A 21,380-nucleotide genomic window follows, 5' to 3' on the forward strand; every position below is an offset into this window, starting at 1 on the left:
TAGAGAAAAACTGTAAATATGTAAATAAACTGTAAAAAGGTGAAAACTAAAAAGTAAAAAAACACCCAATTACAAAGTAATTACAAAGTACTCTCCTTAATTTTTTTTCTTGAAATCTGTTTTTTCAATGCATGCAATGTTTTTTTTCTTAGTTGGATGGAATACAGTGGAACAAGTGGTTAGTACCTTTGGTTTCCTGTTATCCAGAAGATCACAAGATAAATATGAGTGATCACAAGATGATTTATGGTCGAAGAAAGAGGTTATGAGCTACTTTTACAGTTTTTGGTATTTTTGAACTGATTTTATTTAGGTACAATCCCTGCACTGCACCTTCCTCCAGCGTCATACAGTTTGTATAGGTGGTCCTTTCAGAGTCGTCTGCTATTTAAAGCCATGCGAACTTGTAGCTGCGTCTGTTTCCCTATTTTTTTTGCTGATTAAAGTGTCATTGCGAATTGAAACAGTTATGCATTACCATCCCGTTTGGAGGCTGAAAGACAAGAGTCCGAAACCCAGATTTGCAAAGTGTCTGCAACTCTCGGCCGAAGTAATTGACAGGATTTCTCGCGATATCTCGACATCGAGGGGAGTGTCAAATTCCAGGAGAGAGGAGAGGGAGTCAGAGTGGGGCGCAAGGGTGAGTTTGTAAACACTTTATTACAATTTAAATTCTCCATCAACTCCTCATCCACGTTCAACTGCGGTCAAGTAACGTCAAGGAGGATCGCGTTCGTCGCCCGTTGTTACCAAACCTTTGGGTTTGTTTAATTGTCAAACTCTTGGAGAAACTACAACGCTTCATTCGGACTCGATCTGGTTTTGAACCCAAGTGTCAGTTTGCTAACCAACAAACTGCTAGCCTTTTCTACCTTTGCGCCTTTGACTGGCTTCGGTGTCGTTCAGACGCGCCGCTTCGTGTCGGATGGGAATAAATTAGCAAGTATTTTTGAAGGTTGTCACCGCGGAAACTAGTAAAAGCGTTGTTATTACCCACGTTGTGTATGCGTTCGGCCTGTTGTTAGCGCTAGCCACAGCAGTTAGCCATTAGTTTTTTTCGTGGGCACAAAAAGTTGATTTCGGGGTTTTAGCCAATAAGAAACTGCGAGCTGAAATAATTGACGACGTTCGGAGCCTCGACTGTCTTAGGTTCTCTTGATTGACGTGCCAATAGCCAATCACGGAAAAGAATAGGCGGTCTCGTTACGGGAAAAGGCAGGGCCAATCATACCCTTATGGAACCAGACATTAATCGAGACGTCAAGACGAACTTTGGCAAGTCAGTCATCATTAGTAGAAGCATACTAAAACTTTGGATTTTTTTTGGTCGCACATCGACAACTACATGCATAAAACTCCACAGCCATAGAGGGGTTTCAGTTTTTTTTTCGCTTGGCATTATTCACCCTGATGTCTATCTGGGTTTGCAAGAGCAGACTCTAAAGAAGTCAAAGGCACAAGTAATAATGATATGTATAGTATTGCCATTTGAGCTGTTTAACGCCCCAGGATGTGTATCCCCATGCATGTCAACACCTTCATTAGGAATGTAGGTCATGTTTTTGGCAGAGCTGTATGAACTCCCATTACACTTAGAAGGGTTACAAAAGAGAGTAGTGCAAGCTTTTTTAGTCAAGATGAACATTTTGATCCATGGTAATGGTGGCAAGTTAGGCATTATCCCATTGGCTGATATGGACTTATTCTTAATATTTCATGCATATTGGTGCCTGAGTCTGTGATTTGAAATGCTCTACAATGTTTACGCTTTAGCAAAGTGCTTTCAGTACTGGAGGCTGTGCAATCCTTGACTTTGAGAGCAAAAAAAAAAAAACATAACAAGGGATGTGGTGATTTTTCACTAGAGTATGTAGTTAGATGGTTAAAACCTTAAGGCAAGTGCTTATATAAGTTGAAAACCACAAATCAAATTGTCTCAGTATTTCTCGTTTAATTTTAGAAAACAGCTCTGGGTCATCCTGTATTGTCCTGCGTTGTGTGATAGCTTGGCATGAAATGGGCTTTTAGAACTTGCTTGTAATGCAGACACGGGTATAGGATTTCATTTGTTCCATTTATTATATTTCAAGTTCATTTTGCTCACATAAATCTTATTTTGTATGCATTCAGTGATATTCAGTGTTTCAAGTTCACAACTGTCATTTTGAGAAGATCACTTGTGACTGAGCTAATGCTCTGCTAATTGACTTCTGTCATTGTTTGTTTGTTTGTTTCTTTCTTCTGTTCTAATTTTTGCCATTTATTATCATCCTCTCAAATTTTTTTTCCCTTTTTGTGGGGTCTCCCCTATCCCCTGGCAATCGAATCCTCGGATTCCAGCGTCATGGCTGCCGAGCGAGCTATTAATACAGTTTGTTTAGTCAGTTTCCTAGCAAGCTGCATCAAACACTGGATGGCTGTAGCTGGTTATAGCTGGGACTTGTTCCCCTACACCTGCTGAGTCGGAGAAATCCAAGTTAACGTTAGGACCTTGGCAGGAGCTCAATGAGAGAGACAGGAATTAGGGCACTTTGAATGCCTCCATGTCACCTTGGATGAAAGAAAGCGAAAATAGGCAGACTTGATATCTAATGCTGTAACGAATATGAGTGATGTGCTTGAGGTAGACAGATTTATTGTACAACACAGATTTGAGGCCTTTATCAAGGACGACATTTTACAGGGTGCAGTAAAACCTTACATCTTGCCAAATGGTTAAGTATTCTCAGTTTATCCTCAGTGAGAACATCAGACAGTTCATTTAATAAATCGGTTATAATGAATGTAACTGGTACATAGCAGATGATCTCTTGTGGTCTTTGAACATGTATTGACAGATATTTTTCTTTTGCTGTAAAGTCAATAGAAGAATGTACCTTAACACTTGGTTAAGGTAATGGTCGGTACGCAGCTATGAAAACAACTATTTTCCATCTGTGTCATTTCGAATTTATGGTGGACTTCCCACAAAATCCTATTCCACATTTCATTTCGGTGCCCGCCCGCCCGCCAAGTTAACGTCTAGCATGTCTTTGGTGAGATGTAAACTCTCAAATATGTTCCCACTCTCCACGCCAGATGTGTCAATTACCCCACACAGTCCACACCCTCGGTATAACGAGCTAGATGGAGTCTCGTTTGCGGACACCTCTCTGTCCAAATACACTCAGTGGATCGAAAGCACTTTGTGAATGTTCCGGCAATGACCTGTTGCCTTTCTACACCACATGGGAGCTCCTTAAGAAGTCGACGGCTCTGGTTGGTCTGTCTTTTTGATCTCCTCAGACACAGACAAGGCTTTTTATTGCAAAAAGGAACGAGGACCTGTCCTCAAAAAGGAAGAGCTGATAGATACAACTGTTAGCCCTGTTACAGGCCTGGCGTCATGGGAGAGCGTAGCATTCCAAAGCAAGGCTTCAGTAATCATGTGCTGGCTCAGGGGCAGCTGTCCTCAGCCGAGGGAGAGATGGAGGCAGGAAGGAGGAAAATATACTGACTTCAACACTGGGAAGACTTTCAGACATTTATACCTTGCCAGCATAGTGAACAATCTGTCCCACTCAATAATGTTGGGCTACATGTTCAGACCGTAGTAAGTACAATAGAGGTTAATGTGGTGAGAAACTCAGTGTTATTCCAATACTAAATATTTCTAACCAATGTTGGGCTCCCTTTTATGGGAAAACCTTATGTATTATGGAGATTAACACGTCTGCAGAATCTTAGAATGTGCATTCTAAGAGCAGTGATACATACAATTCAAAATACCACAGACCAGACAGAAAGTATCACGTTGATTATCAAGATCAACATCTAGTTCTAACATTAAGAAAGGTCGCCGTATGTCATGACCATCTCACTGTATATTGTAGATGTAGAGACCTGTCTATTGAAAAAAGTGTCAGTTGGATAATTTGCAAGGCCCTTGACGCACATGGTGCATGCTGATGGTTGCCGAACTGCTTGTGGGAGAGTATTGTGTAATATCTGCCAGGTATCTATACAGGTCAGCTGAGAATGCTGAAACATTAATGCACCTCATCCAACGCCCCCTTGTCGATTCCAAGTTTCAAATGTAGGGAGCCCTTCATTTTTCTTAGCTTTCCCACTTTGTCATCAAATGGAGTGTCAAGCTTCTCAGAGCAGTGCAGGCCAGGACGCTTGGGTTTGGAGGAGTTGCAGGGTGGACAGTTGCAAGGAGTTCCGCACCGCCATGGTGACAGCTGATGGAAACTTTGGCCCAAGGACAGCTTTATTATATGTCGCTTTAGGCACAGCAGGAGGAGAAACCAAACAGAAGCATGTGCACATTTAACTCTTTTAACAAAAGCATGTACTCACCAAGAGAGGAATTTGCAGTCCTGTGGGAAGACTTGGAAGTGTTTCCAGTGCATCCAGATGCCCAGGATTGCTGGGCCTCTGTCCTGCTATTTACAGTTACATCAAATATTTATTTGGTGTTAATTGCATCATAATAGATACATTCCTGAAGTCGTGAATACCCCACCAACCTACATTTTGTTCCACAAAATTCAAGTTGTTAATGAAAAAAAAGTCGTGACATCCTTTACTCCATTGAAACCTTGGGCAAAGAAGATATTTTTTTTGTATTGTTGCCCATAAAGGATCATAATTGAACTCTTTTCAGCAAGAAAAGCAAGAAAAATCAATTGGAATCACATGATTGAGTATTTGATACATTTGATGTCACGGAACTTGGGATAAAATAATCCAAAATGTTGGAAAAAATCCCCAGCTAGATTTGAAAGTAATGGCTACCTCCAAGCAGAGGTTTGTGGAGGTTCTCTCCATCACTCCATGGTGTTTCCATAATGAAAAAGCCCATAACTTTGAATGATTTTGGACAAGAGGCAGAACTGTGTAAACGAGGGGGTGAGTGGATGGAGAGGAAAACAGCGTTATTGCAAAGCTAGAAACAGCTGAATCAGAGAGGGATTGAGAGAAGAAAAAAAAAAGTAAAAATGTGTTGAGGCACTGGGGAACTGAAGGGAGGGAGTGGTAATGCGAAAAAGGAGGGACTAGAAATGAAGAGCATTGAGACGGACGAAGTGGGAGAGTGAGATGTCTTTGTGTAAATGGTAGCTGTCGTCCTCTCTGGAAGTGGCTTCTCATTGGCCCACCAGAAGCCCCCCTGTGTGAAGGAAGTATCACCAGGGAAACTTGGTCTTACTGCCTCTGTGCGTGTTTTCCTTCTTGCCAGGGTTATTTTTAAATAGCATTCGGCTTCCTGCTCAGACTACAGACTACAAGACACACCATCCCCGTTTTGTTGTTTTCAGGATTTACCAGTTGACAAATCAAGAAAAGCCACAGCAATGTTCTCCTCTTCTCCTCTCCCACAGTTACATTGCAAGCTCTTTGCAAAAATGGGGGACGACCGACCTTTTGTGTGCAATGCTCCTGGCTGTGGACAGGTGAGTCTTCTTCTTGGTTTCAGGTGTGTATGTTTTGTGTAGTTTTGCAAGTGTGGAAGTGTTCTGCAAGCGGGCTCAAAGTTTCTCCATATTCGTGAAGTAGTTTAAAAAAAGTAGTTCAATTAAAAGAAGACTGAAACGCTTAGTTACTATGTTGTCAACAGTCTGAACATGTCATGACCAAAATATAAGAGATACCAAATTTGTACTTTTCTAATACATTCATTCAAAACGGAACACTGAAATACTCACATGTTGGTATCGCATTAGTTTTTGCCAAGATGAATTGGAAGATTATTGTAAGTGCGTGTATCCCTGAGAACACTTCGACGGTCAGTACACCGTTTCCTGCCAGCAGCAGAAGCTAGTTGTGATTGAACACTGAAAGATCTTCACGCCAGTAGCTTTCTTGCTAATGTGCTGTTTTGTGAGACAGCGCTGTCTCTCAGCAGTGACTCACTGGAAGCTCCAGTGAGTAATCAGAGCGCAGTTATTGTTTCAACCTGTCACTGTTGACTTCCAGCGCCTGCAGACACAGGTTTGAGCTATGCCAGTGACTCAGCTGAGTGCTAAGATTGCACTCACATGCCATGTATATGGCATATTGTCGCGACATGGTTTAATATCATAGCAAGTGAAAAGAGATTTTATTGCTCCTCTTTTCCTCAATGAACAATAGAGCACATGCCTGTTCAGCTCGGCGTGAAAACTGCAAAGTTAGTGATTAATTTGTATTTGTGATTTATAAACCCATGTCCCTTCTAAGGGCATAAGGAAAGATCAATTGGATAGAAATGCAGTGTGAACAACTGGGATAAAATTCTGTTCAACATCAATATCAATTAAATGAATTACCTTTTCTCCCCTCAAAAGATTATCGACACATTTCCTGATAGAAAAAAAGGGTGTATTCAACATTCCTCTGTTTTGTAAATAATTTACAGGTTTGATTGAAGAGAATATATTTAGTTCCAAGCTAAGCAGTATAATCACATGCATGTTTTTCAAGGCAAAGTGACAGTGATGATAGTTGTGGGTCTGCAGCTGTGGAGCACTGACCACTTTTTTATTTATTTGTTTATTTGTCAAGTTGTTGTTTAAACAGGTTTGATGTCATTGGACCAGCTGCTGGTTGTTTGTGTATTACAGTGTCACCGGTTAAGCCTGGATATTAATTTCAGTACCATCTGTTTTTTTTTAGTTGTATTACGTTGAGCAGTTTTTATTAACAAACTTAGCAAGTGTGGTAGATAATGTATGCATGAATGAATGAAAATGATCAAATGTTTACGCAGGATAAGTCAAAAAGTTGTTAGTGTTGTCGCATTAGAAGAGCCTCTTAAAAAAAACGAATACATAGAAATATTATTAATGTTAATCGCAGTATTAAATTGTTATGGAGAAGGACTTAGCCAATTCTTTACACTCCCCGCTGAAAAGAGATGATTTACATTCTATGTGGTGTTGCGAATCTTATTAGTTCTTCGATCCCCTTTGGATCGCCTGAAGAAATTGTTGATAACTCGTTACACCTTCATTTACACCTTTGCATAAAATTACCGTTGGACCTTTAGGATGACACTAGGAAAAACACCGATCCATCAATGTTTGCCCTCACCTTCTTTAACATTCCCCTAAAAGTTGCTAAAATTACAGATTTATATGTCAGCCCTGTTTTTAAACATCAGGAATTCTTGACCATCCTGTTTGATTTTTCTTCCGATTTTTCTACCAATTTGGTTCACCTTTGTGGGTCTTACTCTTGGAGTACTTCATTTTTCTTGGGTATCCAAACTACAACTCTCACATTAACTTTGTCATTATGTCTTATGTCTTATGTCTTATGTCCTCTACCTGAGTGTATTTGCCACATTAGGGTGAAATGTACTCCCTTTATTTTTCATTTGTTTTTCTGTTTGTTTTTCACTGAAGTAAGTCTGCTTACTGTGATCAGGAGAGGGGAAAGTAGGCCAAAACAGTTATGTTGTGGATCATAAAATAAAAATAATGAGCTGAAAGATGCCAAATCATTCCGTAGAGCTGAAGGGAAAAGAGGAGTCAGGTGATAATTCTCTGAAGGATTTTGTCTCTTTGAGCAACCTCTCTCACATTAGTCATAGTAATTTGATTCAAATGCGATCTAAACCAAGTGAGAAATTTATCATTACAAAAAAGTCACACATTTTAATGAAAATGCTGTCCATCTGATCAAACAACAGTTACAGCCTAAAACTGATGAGCATTTGATTTCAACATTTTTGTGCTTGACAGCTTGATATACAAATTCTTTTGTTCAGTTCCTTTTTGTTTGTCCAAAAAATATGTTGAAATCCAGTCCCCCACCCATGCCAGTAAATATCATAAGACAAATTTCATGATTTGTTGTTCCTTATTGTCATTGATTGTATTTATTTTGGACATTGAATATTCTTTTATGCGGGTCTTATGTCCAAATGCATTTTAACTACTGCCCTTTACAAGCAACAGTTGTCCACCAGGAAAGTCTGAATCATGCCCATAATAGAATGAGGATGATTGACTCCTGGCTTTGCTCAGGGTTTTCCTTTTACCAAGTTTACAACAACAACAAAAACAACAGCTCCACATTATATGATGCCTGGTATTTACTCTGTAGGGAGGGGTAATCCAAGCTGCCAGTATCTCTAGCAGGGAGATTAGTGAGAGATAGTTTCCTCTGCAAGACCTGGCTACTTTGTTCAGGGGGAACAGACAAATGAGACACGCGGTTGTATTGGTGATGCTGCCTGGTAGGGCTAAAAATTGGCCCCCTGACACTTGACTGTGTTTCCACTTCACTCTCTCACGACTGAACCTTGCAACTGCAACGCAGCACCCTAAAATAGGACACAGCGAATGGTGAATAGGGTGGTGCCAGAGCCAAGATTATTCCTCCTACATCTGTGACTGATTCACCCCACTACTTCTCCAAAGAAGTGCTGGGTCTTCAAAGATGTGCTCTCTCCTAAATGTTGCCAATAACAATTATATTAACTTCACTTGTGCATGTGTTATTGGAAGAAGAAAACATGTATGTAAAATAGAGTTGACAACATTCATATGTGTTACACCCTGAGTAGTTTGACAACAGTAAGCTCTCTTTTCTGAAAACACCCTACTCTTACATTTGCAGCATGTGTTTTGATGTATTAGTGCATTTTATTTCTCTTGTTTTTTGTGCCAATAATTGGTGTAATTCTTCCCCAACTGTTTTAAGATATTTCCTCCTCCCTACTTTTTTAACTGTCTGCCCTCGTTCTTTCGATAATTCATATTAAGTTGTTTGAACCATTTCTCATGTCAATATTGTAGTCATATGGGGCTTTTAAGGCATGAGGAAATTGATACCAGATAATATCTTTTTAGTTTGTTCCATCATGGTGCATTACAAGCTACATTTAGTGGACTACTTCTCTACAAGTTTATCTGCCTGATACTTGCTATATGATTGCAGGGTCAAGGTTCTTCATGGTATTTCGAGGGTCAAGACGACAGGCAGACATTTAATGTTACCTACCTTTCTATTCTTGTTCACCTATTCCAGAGGTTTACAAATGAGGACCACTTGGCTGTACATAAACACAAGCATGAGATGACACTGAAATTCGGACCACCCAGGACTGACTCTGTCATAATTGCAGGTACAAAAGGCAAATACTTAGCTTTGCAGCACCAGTTTATTAAATCCCCCTTCCAGCATGAGGACTTTTTCATACCCCAGCATTTGTGTGTTCATGTACTGTTAAAGCAATCCAAAGAAAAGCAGTACCGTCAACACATTTATGACACAGGTTTCTATTTTAATTGCTTGGTGTGATTTAAGTGTGAAGGCACCGCTTTGAACAGTTCATTCTGTTTTGCCAGACCAGACACCTACTCCCACCCGGTTCCTAAAGAACTGCGAAGAGGTTGGCCTGTTCAATGAGCTGGCCAACTCTTTCGAACAAGACGAAGATGAAAAGAGAGCAAAGAACTCAGTAAGACAGGATTTTGTTGACAATTTTGTGTGTGTGTGTGTGTGTGTGTGTGTGTGTGTGTGTGCATATGTATGTATCTGTTTGGGGTCTGTGTGTTAAATGTGCGACAGCATGTAGTACCATGTATGACTTAAGAAAAAGTTATCTATCCCTGCATGTGCAGAAAATTTGCATGCATGAATTCCTGATTCAAAACCTTTCACAGAGGAATGTTTTTTATTCATTCAGCCACCCTAGAAGAAATACAGAAGTCCAGAAAAACCAAAGCTTGAAGAATGTCAAATATCATTAAATTCTGCTCTTTTAAAACATTACACTTTCTCTGTAAACCTTATTGTTTATGAACAATGGCAGGTCAATCATATTAAAACCATTCAATATTGTTCAGCAGTGGCAGGAATTAAACCATCCAGTCGCCCAGATGGATTTCAGAAGATAACGCGAGACTCATCATTTGAAACATGTACAATATTTCGATTTTGTGATACTTTTTCAGCTTCAGAGTACAAATTGTCATATTTTTTTAGACAAGACACAAGCACACAATTAATAGTTACACCTTTAGATTCCAATTATGTAATTGGCTATATGGCAAACATGCTCCCTCCTTTGAGACACAGCAGTGAAAGAGTAGGCAGCATTTTAGATTATTGTTCCTGTCAGACTGTTACAAAGAAGAACAACATGAGCAAATTGTAAACTTTCTGAATGGTGCATCTAATTCTATTTTTCTCAACATTTCTTCAAGATAATATTTAATTTTTCACATACAGTATAACACTGAAAGATAATCATGGACAGGAAAATTGGACAGTATTTTGAAAATCAGTAAAGTAAATTAACTACCAAAACTACCAAAACACTAAATCATAATTTTGTATGCTTCGGCTATCAAGCTTGCAAAATAACTTTAAAAAAAACAACTTTAAATTTAGTCCATTGAAATAATTTTCAGCCGAATAAACTCTTTCCTCTTTTGTCTTTCCTCATCCAAGCTCCCCGCTCCCAACTCTGTTGCTTTGGACATGAGCCTGCAGACACCATCAGATGTTAAGGTGAAAGAAGAGGCACCTGTGGAGGTGGACTCCTCACCACCAGGCAGTCCTGATTCCATTTCTGGAAAGTCAGACAGCAACAACAGGGAACCTATAGTGAAAGGAAAGGTAGAGTTGAAAGGAAGAGACATGGGATTTTTGGTTTATCAGTGACAACCAATTTTAAATGTAGACCTTATAACACAGGCAACGTGTACTCATTGGAAATTTTTTGACTTTAGTTGACATTGTCATGTCTGACATATTTAAAATCGGAATTTTGTCTGTATTTTGAAAAGGCCTGTTATTTTTACATAACTTACAGTGCCACATTTCTCACAGGACACACCACCCAGGTATTCAGCTCCCACACCAACTATTGTGCGTCCAGGTTCCCTCCCACTACACCTGGGTTTTGATGCCCTGCAGCCCACTATGCCCTCACCCACGTCTGTCATTACACAGGCACCGCCTTCCAATCGAACATTGGGGTATGTTAAATTCTGTCAACCTCTTTTCGATGGCCCTCTTAACCCTTACTTACTTTTTTTCCTCAACTGTCTTTAACACTCACACAAACTGTATATCTACAAAAGTAGCCCCACTTGTGATTTAAAATTACTTCACATCAAATATACTACCATTGGGGTTTTCTGTTGCTGCACAAACTATTATACATACATGTCTTGAGACTTTCCAACATCCTTCAATTTTAAAACCATTGACGTGTATAATGTGCTTCCTAACTGAAATGCAAATGAGCTCAAACAAATAGTGTATTATAACACAAATTGAAAAAAAATACCTGAGATGAGAAGTGCAAACTAAAAGAAGTTTAGCCAAAATATGACATGAAAAATTTTGCTGAGCATCTCAAATTGAGAAAAATGCAGACATGACAAACTTACAAAATGCAACAATGGTAAGTCGTTAAGTTTTGATGTTGTTACAGGAACATTTTAACTGTAAGGTTTTTAGTTATAGTAACATACCTGAACTCCATCCCTCTGTGTGTCTGCTGTCTAGTTCACCAACTAGCCACTACCCAATGATGATGCTTCCCACTGGCCAGACAGTGCCTGTCCTCCCAGGTCCTGTACAGATACCTTCTGTCATAAATGTAAGCCTAAATACCTGTCAAAACATATTTTGTTTCATTTTTTATACTGAAGAAGTCAATTTAAGTGCTAAGTGAGTGCATATTTGTGTGTCTTGTCTGGTCTGCAGCTGGCTCGACCCATGTGCATGGTACCGAACATTCCTGGAATCCCTGGTCCTCCTCTGGGAGGCAGCAGCAGCGGCTCCAACTCCCCCTCTGGCTACAGCATCCACTCAGAGGCCAAGATGGTCAGCACTAGATTAGCTCTCTATTTTTATCTAGCTATCTGTTCTTTTTGTCTCTATCTTCACCCTGCAGCTCTCCTCAGCACTCGCTTACTTTGTTCATCATATGACTTTTAACTAGAATTATGCGACGCTCTTATAATGCTGCAACACACTATAATGCTGCTTCATGTGGAAAGAGTTTAAGACAAGGATATCGTATTATTATTACATTTGAGATGAAATCAACTATGTATGGTAATTGTTTATAGTGTTACAAGATACTATGTATGTATTTTCCCGATGTTAAAGAGTCATGTGTCGAATACTGCTGGCCACATAAATGTGTTGTTGGCTGTTTTATATGCCTTCAGAGCCACAATCCTTCCAGGCCCTATTATAAATCAGTTATGTAACATATTATAAAGACACTTTATCTTGAAATTTCCTCTGAAACATTAAAGCCTGTATTGTTCTGTGTATCGTCTTCCAAGCCTTTAGAATTTGAATTGAAACACTAAAGTTGACGTAGAACAGGATGTTAAACTTTTCAGAGATGAACTGCGTGACAGATGTCAGTATGGTGAAAGACCTCATCAGAACTGAAGTACCTTCATGCCTTAGTTTTGTAATTTTTTTTTCTCCTGAAACTAAGTGATGTACTGCTTCAACAATTTTATTGTTGATATATTTGACACTGATACTCTCCTTCTGATACTGCTAATAAATCGATTAAATCAGCTGTTAATGCTAGTTGTTGGCCGTCAGATTTTGGTAATGGGTGAATGATATTGTGAAATCATGTCTGTGATGGATGTAGAATCTAATAATATAGAAATAAGTGATAGTGATACTTCAATGCACAAAAATCAGAAAAGTATTTTTGCTGACAGAGAGAAAACATATGCAATGTCCTATTGTGTCATAATTGACCAGTTAAATCTGTTTGTTGATCAATATCACAAAATAATGCAAGGAAGCTGTGAAAAGTCACAGTTCAGATGCGCCACTAATGCACTAACATCTAACAATAAAAGCATTTATAGAACAGTTTTATTCTATCGCCTGATCCCTATTTGCTGAGGTGATTCCTTCAATAATAGATTCTTTTATACTTAAACTTGTTGTGTTTTCATATTTGACGATGTGCTGCAGTTCATCTGCATATTCTTGACATTGTTTATATTTTTGTTTCTGGTGAAGCGTCTGAAGGCATTATACCAGCAGAGCCCATCAGGACAGAGCATGGGTGTCATGGCAATGGGCAGCAGCCCCATGGTACCTCAGAGGGCAGAGCAGAGTCAGCTGCTTGTCCAGCAACCAGATGCTCCATCACCTGCACAACCTCAGGTACACGTTTGTCTTAGACAAACACCACAAGGTTTTATAGTTACACTAAAACTGTCAAATCAATTTGGGGAAATTCTGATATTTAAAGAAATCAAACTATGATTCAAACTTCCCTATTCTGTGTCATCCTGCATTGCATCCTCTTGTCTGTTTTTATTTCCTCCTTGCCCTTCCCCCTACTTGCCCTCAAGGTATCTCCAGCCCAGCCTACGGGTGGGCGGAGACGGCGGACAGCTGACGATGACCCTGATGAGCGAAGGCAGCGCTTCCTTGAGAGGAATCGGGCTGCGGCGTCACGCTGCAGACAGAAACGCAAACTGTGGGTCAGCTCCCTGGAGAAGAAGGCAGAGGAGCTGAGCACCATGAACGTCTCACTGTCGGTGAGTGGGCTTAGAGTGGGTGGGCAGGCATGAAATGCTGCCCGTGGGAAATTGTAATCATAATAACTGACAGCACAGAGTTGACAGGCCACCAACTACTCATGGAGGGAAGGTAGAATGCGGGTAATATTTCAAAATGGAAAAGATTACATGACAGTCCGTCAAATATTTCCATATTTTAGTTGTCTTGCTCAGATCATTTGCAGATTGATTGGCCTTGGGTTAGATAATTGGGGACGAGTAAATATGTGGTTGATAATTAGGTAATATAAGTGCTGTGTAATGAAAAGTGTGATGCAAAAAAACCAATCTTAATTCATAATGGCGCAAACACTTTCGAGACCATTTTTGTATAGAAAACTGACATACTATTTGCGTTTAACACTGTTGGAAAGGAAATCTGAATATTACAGTTCACAATTTTACAAAGACTTGTGGTGGTTCATCAGTTAGACGGTATTCTCAATATTATTGATGTATTGACCAGCCCCTGTATACCCTTTCTCCAGTGTTTGATTTATTGTAGTGACACAGTTGGCAAGGCACTATCAACCACTTCATAGCTGAAAAACATTTAAAATTTTCCTCCATGCAAAGGTTTTTTTTTAAAGACCCATCTCTTCTTAACACTGAAGCTGATGTCTAGAGATAAAAACACATCGTGTTGAAAAAAAAATGTTTTCTGTTTTTGCCTCAGAATGAAGTGTCACTGTTGAGGAATGAGGTGGCTCATTTGAAGCAGCTGCTGCTGGCCCATAAGGACTGTCCAGTGACCAACCTACAGAAGAAGACCGCTTACTTAGGTGAGATTATAGGGATTATATTTTCCCATGGAACATAAAATGCACAGCCAGAAATTTAAAATACAAGTACAGATGTAAGTTAAAAATTCACATACAGTATAACAATGGATTATTAGTGCTGGACAGCTGTTATGAGGAAATGTTTTTTTTAATCAATGTGACATCGATTTTCAACCTTTTAAAGTTAGGTCAGCTATGACCACATTGGTTTGCAAATCAGCCAATTGACTAGAATACTATTTCCCCCAAACAGTAAAGGAATTTAGTTGGCACAAGTAGTGTGATTATTGATATAAATGAAATCCTCATGTCTGTTTTAGTACAAATACCTACTTTTTTCATTTTTTTTTTTGCAGTAGCCACAGAGGAGAACATGAAAGAATCATCAGAGCCCACAGGTTCTCCTGCCCCGGTGATCCAGCACAGCTCTTTGGCACCCAGCCCCTCTGCAGGGCAAAACGGCCTGAGCTCAAGGGCAGCAGCTGAAGCCATGGCCATGTCAGTGCTGGCAGGAATGGGCCAGCAGCAGAGGGCCGAGAGTGGACCCTCTCACATTATCATGGCTGCACAGTCACAGTCTGCTGCCAGATGATGAGCAATGCCACCGTGGCCCAGACTTGGCTCACACTTGTCACCCAAAGGGTAAAAAAGGGCAGCAGACCCCCCACCCTCACCCTTCCCCAGTCTAGAAATGTTTCCCTCTTTCCACTCCCCCTCTTCTCTGCTCTCTCTGACCCTCCTGTGGAGCCATCATGCTGTGGCCTGGAGCTCAACAGCAGCCTTCTGGGAATGGACTGAGACTTTTGAGAGAGCTTCCTGTTCACTTTGCCATAGACTACAGGGGCTGGACTCCAACCTCCCAACTTCCCGCCCCGTTTACCCCTGTGCCTCCCCATTCATCTCACTGCGAGCAAAAGTTAGAGCTGACTTTTCACTGGACTGTAGGACTGCATCACTCCAAGTGTACTACCATGATAAACATATCATGTGCATGTGCACTTTCAAAAACATGGGTGTTTCCATAAAACCCCTCAGATCAAACCAGATACCAACCAGTACATAGTGCGTGACACGGTTTCCATCAGTGAAAACCATTTATAGCTTAACATACACCCTCACAGAAAATGTCTGTAGTTTCTCTGCTCCACAGATGCTGTAGTTGTCCAGACTGAGATATTCACCTAGACTTTATGTGGTGAATTTCACATGAAGGATATCATGAGAAAGCAAACAAGTAAAAAACTCAAGTCCTTTAAATTTCTAAACTATGTGTGAATGGCTCAATGTGTATGTATTACTGAACTTCAAAAAATAACAGTTTGCCTTCTCCTGATCTGATACGGTATTAGCTAGATTGTTAATGTGTGACTTTTTTATTAGGGTGTTATTTCTTCATACAGTATGTGCAGCTATATATTGTTGTTAATTGGCACATTCTTCAAGATTAATTCTCAGAAATGATATCTGTCGCATTTCCCAAGAACATACCCCGAAGCCTGTTTGTTAGAACTTCAATTTTCTAACATGAAGGGAGTGGGACTTTTTTTTCTTCTCATATTTCCTCAGATCATTTGTTTTGGTGGTTTCTTAGTGGATGCCTTTACAGTTATATAAAACTACCTAAGTGACCGTGTTTCTCTGTGTGGGCCATGAACTTAGTGAAACTTTTTATTTCACATATTTCAGGATGGTTACACATCCTTGCTGCTTGTTGGAATTACAATGAAACCCTGATGCTCTGTACCAAACCTAAACAAAGCCATAACTTCAACAGATCTTGAATGTCCAAAGACCGCCTGGTACCTGTTCTGGGATAGAAAGTCATAAACGTGACTGTCATTTTGTGGTTCAGAGGTCCCAGCGACACTATTAACAGTTGATGATAACTTGTTAACTTGCACTTCCTTAACAGTTTCACACAGTGTCTGATAATGAATGCCTTAATATCACGTGTGCCTCCCACGTCTCAATTAAATATCCACACATTTGCTTGAGAGAAACACTGTATTTTTTGGAAAATATTCATACTGATGTTCCTTTAAATGCAATGAATGAGGAACCAATTGTCAATTTGTAATCCCCATGAAGTGTTGTTCAGTTCTGGGTTTATTTAACCATTGGTCTTTTTTTCTTTATGTGGCATAAAAGAATAACACGTCTGTCATCTAGTGGAGAGATGCAGCAAAGACATCTTCATAGGTAAAGTTGTGAGGGAGGAAAAACATTTGTCTTCTTGTGCTTTTGAGTTACTCCAGTTCCTCAAATATCTACTTAAACACATAAACAGTTTGTTTTCTTTTCATGTTCTTCTTGTATGTTTTTGTCCCTTTTTTGTCTGGTATGGTCATATATTTACAAAATGTGATAATGTACAAACAAGATATCTGTCCATCAATGTAAGGGCATGTCTTTATGCACTAAAATATTGCAAGTTTATTATTGCCTTGTACTTTTGTTCATTTTTAAAATTTTGTGGTTCTCAAGTCCTATTGGTCATTTTCAGTTATCACATCTTTATTTGAAATGACATTTTTTGCTCCTCTGTACTGTATACATGAATGGTAACTGCAGAAAATGCATTTTTCACCTTCTGACTGAAGCTCTTGTCACAAAGTCACAATTGTTTTCCCATTATTTGTTCCTTGAAGTTGGTGCTACATTTGCCTGACAGTCCCTTATGTATGGTGAATTGGAAATGCAAACCATTTAGCTTCAGCCTTTCCATGCAATTCATGTCATCTGCACAATTTATCTCATTTGTTTAGTTTTGTGCTCCTTTAAGCACTTTGCCACCTTTCTCAAAACACTTCTTCATGTACCGATGAATATGGGAACTAATATCTTGAATTATTTTCATTTCTGTTTGTTTTCTACAAGAGAAAAAAAATCAAGTGCCCTTGAAGAATGATGAATGAGGATGAATTTGGTCTCATAATTATTTTCTAACTTATTTTTTTGATTGGTAAAATAACAATCTTCAGCATACTAATACGTCATAGAAAAGTTGTGAAAAGATGAATTAATATTTTTTTCCACACTCCCATTGTTAGAATGATGATTTTAGAAATTCTTCTTGTACTGTAAATATCTGTATCATATGAATATATTTACTTTTTCCATGCATGTCCAAGTGGAATACTACAAACACTTAAAAGTGCTGCAGTTTTAATTAAAGAAACTACATCTTAAAGAAAATTGGCTTGCTTTTTTCTCTTTTTTGGTTATACTCAAAATCAAGAAAATATGTTTTCTTCTGTTGTACACGTAACTCCATTCATGTCTGAAACCCAATATGGGATAGTACATTTTAGAACATGGGCTGCTTTGAGTAGAAACTACGCCACTATACGATTGCCATGTACTATTTAAGAGCCTTAACTTTTTGAACATTTCTAAAAAGAGGCTTAGATTCCACATAGAAAACAGGACACTTGTCTGGGATGTAGGAATAGAACACCCTCCATTCAAAAAATTCTGTTTTCTTGCAGAAATATTCAACTTTATTCAGTGATTGACGCTGACAGCATTGATTAAAGAGATACTTTTCTACTGTGCTCACTGAAAATGTGATTCCAGGAAACAGGCCTTTGATTTGGGGCATCACAAACATTTGAAGTCAGCGCCGGCGCAAAGCTCAACCGACACAAGAATGATGCCGAATGGGTCACAAACTCTGAGTGACCTTTTTTCTTCTAAAGTAGGAAACATTTTGTATCCGGCAATTGTCACACATTTGTGTGTGAATAAATGAGACAAGGGCATCTTTGATATGATGGTTTTGGCACAGCTGTTATATCTAGGGTGAAAAAAAAACATACTTGTTAAGAATTACTCATCAGTGAACTTCACTTAAGTGGTTAGCAGATTAAAGATTTAGATGAATGGAAGACAATGTGCTGCCATGATAAATATAGAATGTTTGTGATCCATCTTAACATAAGAGCCAACTGTTCATAGCTTCTATTTTTCTTTAGATGCATTTCTTGATGTATGGACAACATTCTCCATTTCCAGTTTCATTTTCCATTAAATCTCCCTAAACAAGGGAGCGCCAATGACGCTTTATGTATCTTATGTATCTTTATGTATCTAAACATACATACATATATACAATAAAACTTACAGACTATGACACTGCCATATTATTTATTTGTTTGTGATCAATTGCGCAAATTGACATATCGTTGTATTTTTATTTATAACTTTTGTGTGATCCCTCTAAAAAGCTTAACTTGTCTATTTTGTTCATGATACAACACTAGACAGTTAGTTGCATGTGACGTGTGTGTTCGCCGTCTGGCCGCTAGGGGGCGCAGCGGACTCGGCGTGCGTTCCGACCGGTGGGATGCAGCGAATCAACGTGAAGGCGAGGTAAACGCAGTCACGTGACTGCTCGTTGCCGTTGATGAGTTCCTCCCATGATGGCGGAATGGGAACCAGTGCGAATGGACTCTGTCTCCCATTCTGATTCTTGTTTTGTGTCTTGAAGGAGGCCGTTTTGTTTATTTTAGATTTAATTTCATTTTTCGAAACCCAATTCACCATTACACGCGTCTTTGAGCGAGCCACCTCTCGCGTTTGTTGGCGAAGCTATGGCAGACCGCGGCGTGGATTTGTCCGCCCTGCCAAAAGAGGTTAGAGACCAATTGGCGGAGTTGGATCTGGAGCTGTCTGAAGGTAAAATCTGGGAGGGGGCAGCCGGAGGGGATGCTACGGCAGATTTTTAAGCTAGTTATGTATGCCTGGCTAACTGACATCGAATATCTCACAATTTTTCCTCCTCCTTTGCTACCCGGTTTCGATAAATTGAATGGGAGCTCACGTCAGACGCTCACCATGCCAACTAGCTTATTTTGTGCTACAACAGGATGCGGGCAGAGGAGCTAGCTGAGTATGACAGGCAGCATTTTACAGAGAATGACTCTCAACCATTACCAGGTGTTTCCGGTAACCCCTTATCGTAGAAATGCTCATTTTTTGACAAGAAAAAAAAATCTCGATGTAACACAAACATGTTATTCTATAGGTTTCCGTGTTACGTGTGACAGAATGTCAAAGCCAAATGTAGTGTATGTGTGTTTGTCTAGATGTGGTTGTGTCTGTGTCTGTGACGGTAATGGCCAGAGGCAAGGCCTGGCTTAGCAGGGCTTGACCCTGTCCTGACATCTTGTCCTACTTCATCGGATGTGAAGGAGGTTTGGATATCGTTTCGGTTCTGATGAGTGGCTGCGCTCAGGTTGCTGGCGAAAAAACATTACATCGGGGTGAAATCTGTGCGTCATGGTGGTGACAAGTCTTTAGCTGTCATGCCAAACCCTATGATTTTCACTGGTGACGTGTGGTGGTGTATTGTCTTTATCTCTCCGTGGAACCTTTTACACATTAGACTGTTATTACCGTCATTACATAGTTACCTGCCTTGAATCCTACCTATGTAGTCCCAGCACCTTGAAGTTGAATTGGACGCCCTCAAAGGTTCTGATTATTAGTGAGTCACGGAGGCCAGTAATCTGTACTTTGAGCAGACTGAAAAATAAGGGAGCATGAAATTAAGAAGTGTCATAAATTCTGAATGGTTTATGTAAATTGCATCCATAGTACTTTGGAGGAAAAAAAATTGGCAGTACCATGACATGTAAAATTCAGTCAGCTGATCCCAGTAATCATCACCAAATGGTGGGGCTGTAATAACACATTCAATCTGGGGTTATTTGACATTTGGACATTCTTGCTTGTGTTAAGGTTATTTCTCAAGTATTCTGTATCTTATATTTCACTTTGTATTCAGTGGGTCCTTAGCGGTGATGTATTTTTACTTTTAATAATGCCGTTAACATCCTTCTCATGTTTGGTTTGAATCCATTATTTTAATGAAAATCAAGTGACTTTTCAGTGCAGAAAGGTGTTGTTCTGTACGTTGATCATCCATTCATCCACAGCCCATGCACAGTACAAGTCAGCCCCTCCCCCAAGCAGCTGTTTGCCACAGTGCTATTCTTCCAATCATACACCATGCACCAACGCAAAAACACCCATGCGCGCGCGCACACACACACACACACACACACACACACACACACACACACACACATTATCACCTCCCTGCAAATATCCCCCTCTTTTCTGCTTCATGGCACCTGGCCTGCATTCTTCCAGCTAAGAGTGAGAGTGAGAAAGTCCAATGCTGCTGGTAAACATTTTGTTGTTGTTTTTTTAGGCAGGTTGGATGACATAATAGACATCTTTTAGTTTGTGCATATGCGTATAGTTGCGTATAGTTATATTTACCATTTGATATTGTTAAAGATATGCTGCATTGTTATACATTCTCAGGCATTTTCAGTCTTGCCTGCAATTAATCTTTAAATGTATTTGTAGGATGACAAAATACGATGCCAATAGTTCATTTTCATGTGATCTGACAATGCAAATTAATTTTACTTGATTTTATTTACAACATCAGACTGCTAAGTACTTTAAAATCTCTGAAGTCTCACTGGGATGCTGATAGGACATGTGTGCAATAAACAAGCCAGAGTGTGGTAATTTTCCCATTTTAGGCTCTACAACACAGTATTGCTCTTATAGGCTTTTGCATCAGTGTGATGCAGCAGCTAAGAAATGAAAAGCACGAGATATTGTTAATTTTACATTAATTCATAACAAGATTATACAATGAAATTAACTCAGATACAGACTTTTATTAGTAATAGGTGTTTTAATTGGGAACTTCGCCCTATTTGTTGATTTTATTTCACACTGTGTTTAAAACAAAGCTACCGGCATGTTGCCATCAGTGATTAAAAAAGATTGGTTATCACAAGCAGAGCTTGCTATATTTCAGCATATTTCGGTTGGATGAAAAAACAATTCAATTGTCGTGTTTGTAAAAATGTGTATAATTGAGCTGTTTTCATGTCATGTGCATGCAAAACAGCATGCACACATGACTGGATGCAAGGGGTTTGTCACTTCCTTTTCTAGGCTCTTTTTCTTAAGTCCATTTCAAGACCTCATCTGAACAAAGTGGAAATGCCTGTTTCTGTGTTGCTTGGATAAG

The 21,380-nt window shown here is 39.5% G+C and overlaps 2 protein-coding genes and 1 long non-coding RNA gene across 5 annotated transcripts in view; 2 read left to right on the forward strand and 1 right to left on the reverse strand.

The window, feature by feature from the left end:
• Positions 1-605: 605 nt before the first annotated feature.
• On the forward strand, positions 606-17,509 carry atf7a (activating transcription factor 7a). Of its 2 annotated transcripts, none has more exons than XM_086141161.1 (12): positions 606-640; positions 5,364-5,435; positions 8,998-9,094; positions 9,318-9,430; positions 10,426-10,593; positions 10,807-10,955; positions 11,491-11,584; positions 11,692-11,811; positions 12,991-13,137; positions 13,329-13,517; positions 14,215-14,320; positions 14,677-17,509. In XM_086141161.1, exons 2-12 carry the CDS (start codon positions 5,388-5,390, stop codon positions 14,910-14,912), a joined length of 1,467 nt encoding a protein of 488 aa, XP_085997287.1. In that variant the 5' UTR covers positions 606-640; positions 5,364-5,387; the 3' UTR covers positions 14,913-17,509. The 2 variants fall into 2 exon arrangements, with proteins under 2 accessions (XP_085997287.1, XP_085997286.1); XM_086141160.1 differs by lacking the exon at positions 606-640 and adding an exon at positions 4,552-5,198.
• Positions 2,538-5,824, reverse strand: LOC147214284 (uncharacterized). Its single transcript, XR_015104337.1, has 3 exons — positions 5,688-5,824; positions 4,342-4,427; positions 2,538-4,233 (listed from the first exon to the last, which is right to left on the reverse strand). It is a non-coding gene; the product is annotated as an uncharacterized LOC147214284 (long non-coding RNA).
• Positions 17,510-18,735: 1,226 nt separating the features above from the next.
• Positions 18,736-21,380, forward strand: part of dip2ba (DIP2 acetate--CoA ligase B (putative)a) — a 40,908-nt gene continuing 38,263 nt past the window's right edge. For both annotated transcript variants that reach the window (XM_086141166.1, XM_086141167.1), the window contains exon 1: positions 18,736-18,997. In XM_086141166.1, the coding sequence (XP_085997292.1) occupies positions 18,913-18,997 (85 nt within the window). In that variant the 5' untranslated portion in view covers positions 18,736-18,912. The remainder of the gene's footprint in view (positions 18,998-21,380) is intronic.

This window comes from Fistularia commersonii, chromosome 34 (assembly GCF_037954325.1).
Source record: "Fistularia commersonii isolate RoL2024-O1a breed Wild chromosome 34, RoL_Fcom_v1.0, whole genome shotgun sequence".
NCBI lineage: Eukaryota > Metazoa > Chordata > Actinopteri > Syngnathiformes > Fistulariidae > Fistularia > Fistularia commersonii.

Coding starts and splice junctions, on each gene's coding strand:
- atf7a (XM_086141160.1), top strand. CDS start 5,097: ATGGTAGCTGTCGTCCTCTCTGGAAGTGGCTTCTCATTGGCCCACCAG. Junction 5,436..8,997: donor ATGCTCCTGGCTGTGGACAG/GTGAGTCTTCTT, acceptor CACCTATTCCAG/AGGTTTACAAATGAGGACCA. Junction 9,431..10,425: donor AAAAGAGAGCAAAGAACTCA/GTAAGACAGGAT, acceptor TCCTCATCCAAG/CTCCCCGCTCCCAACTCTGT.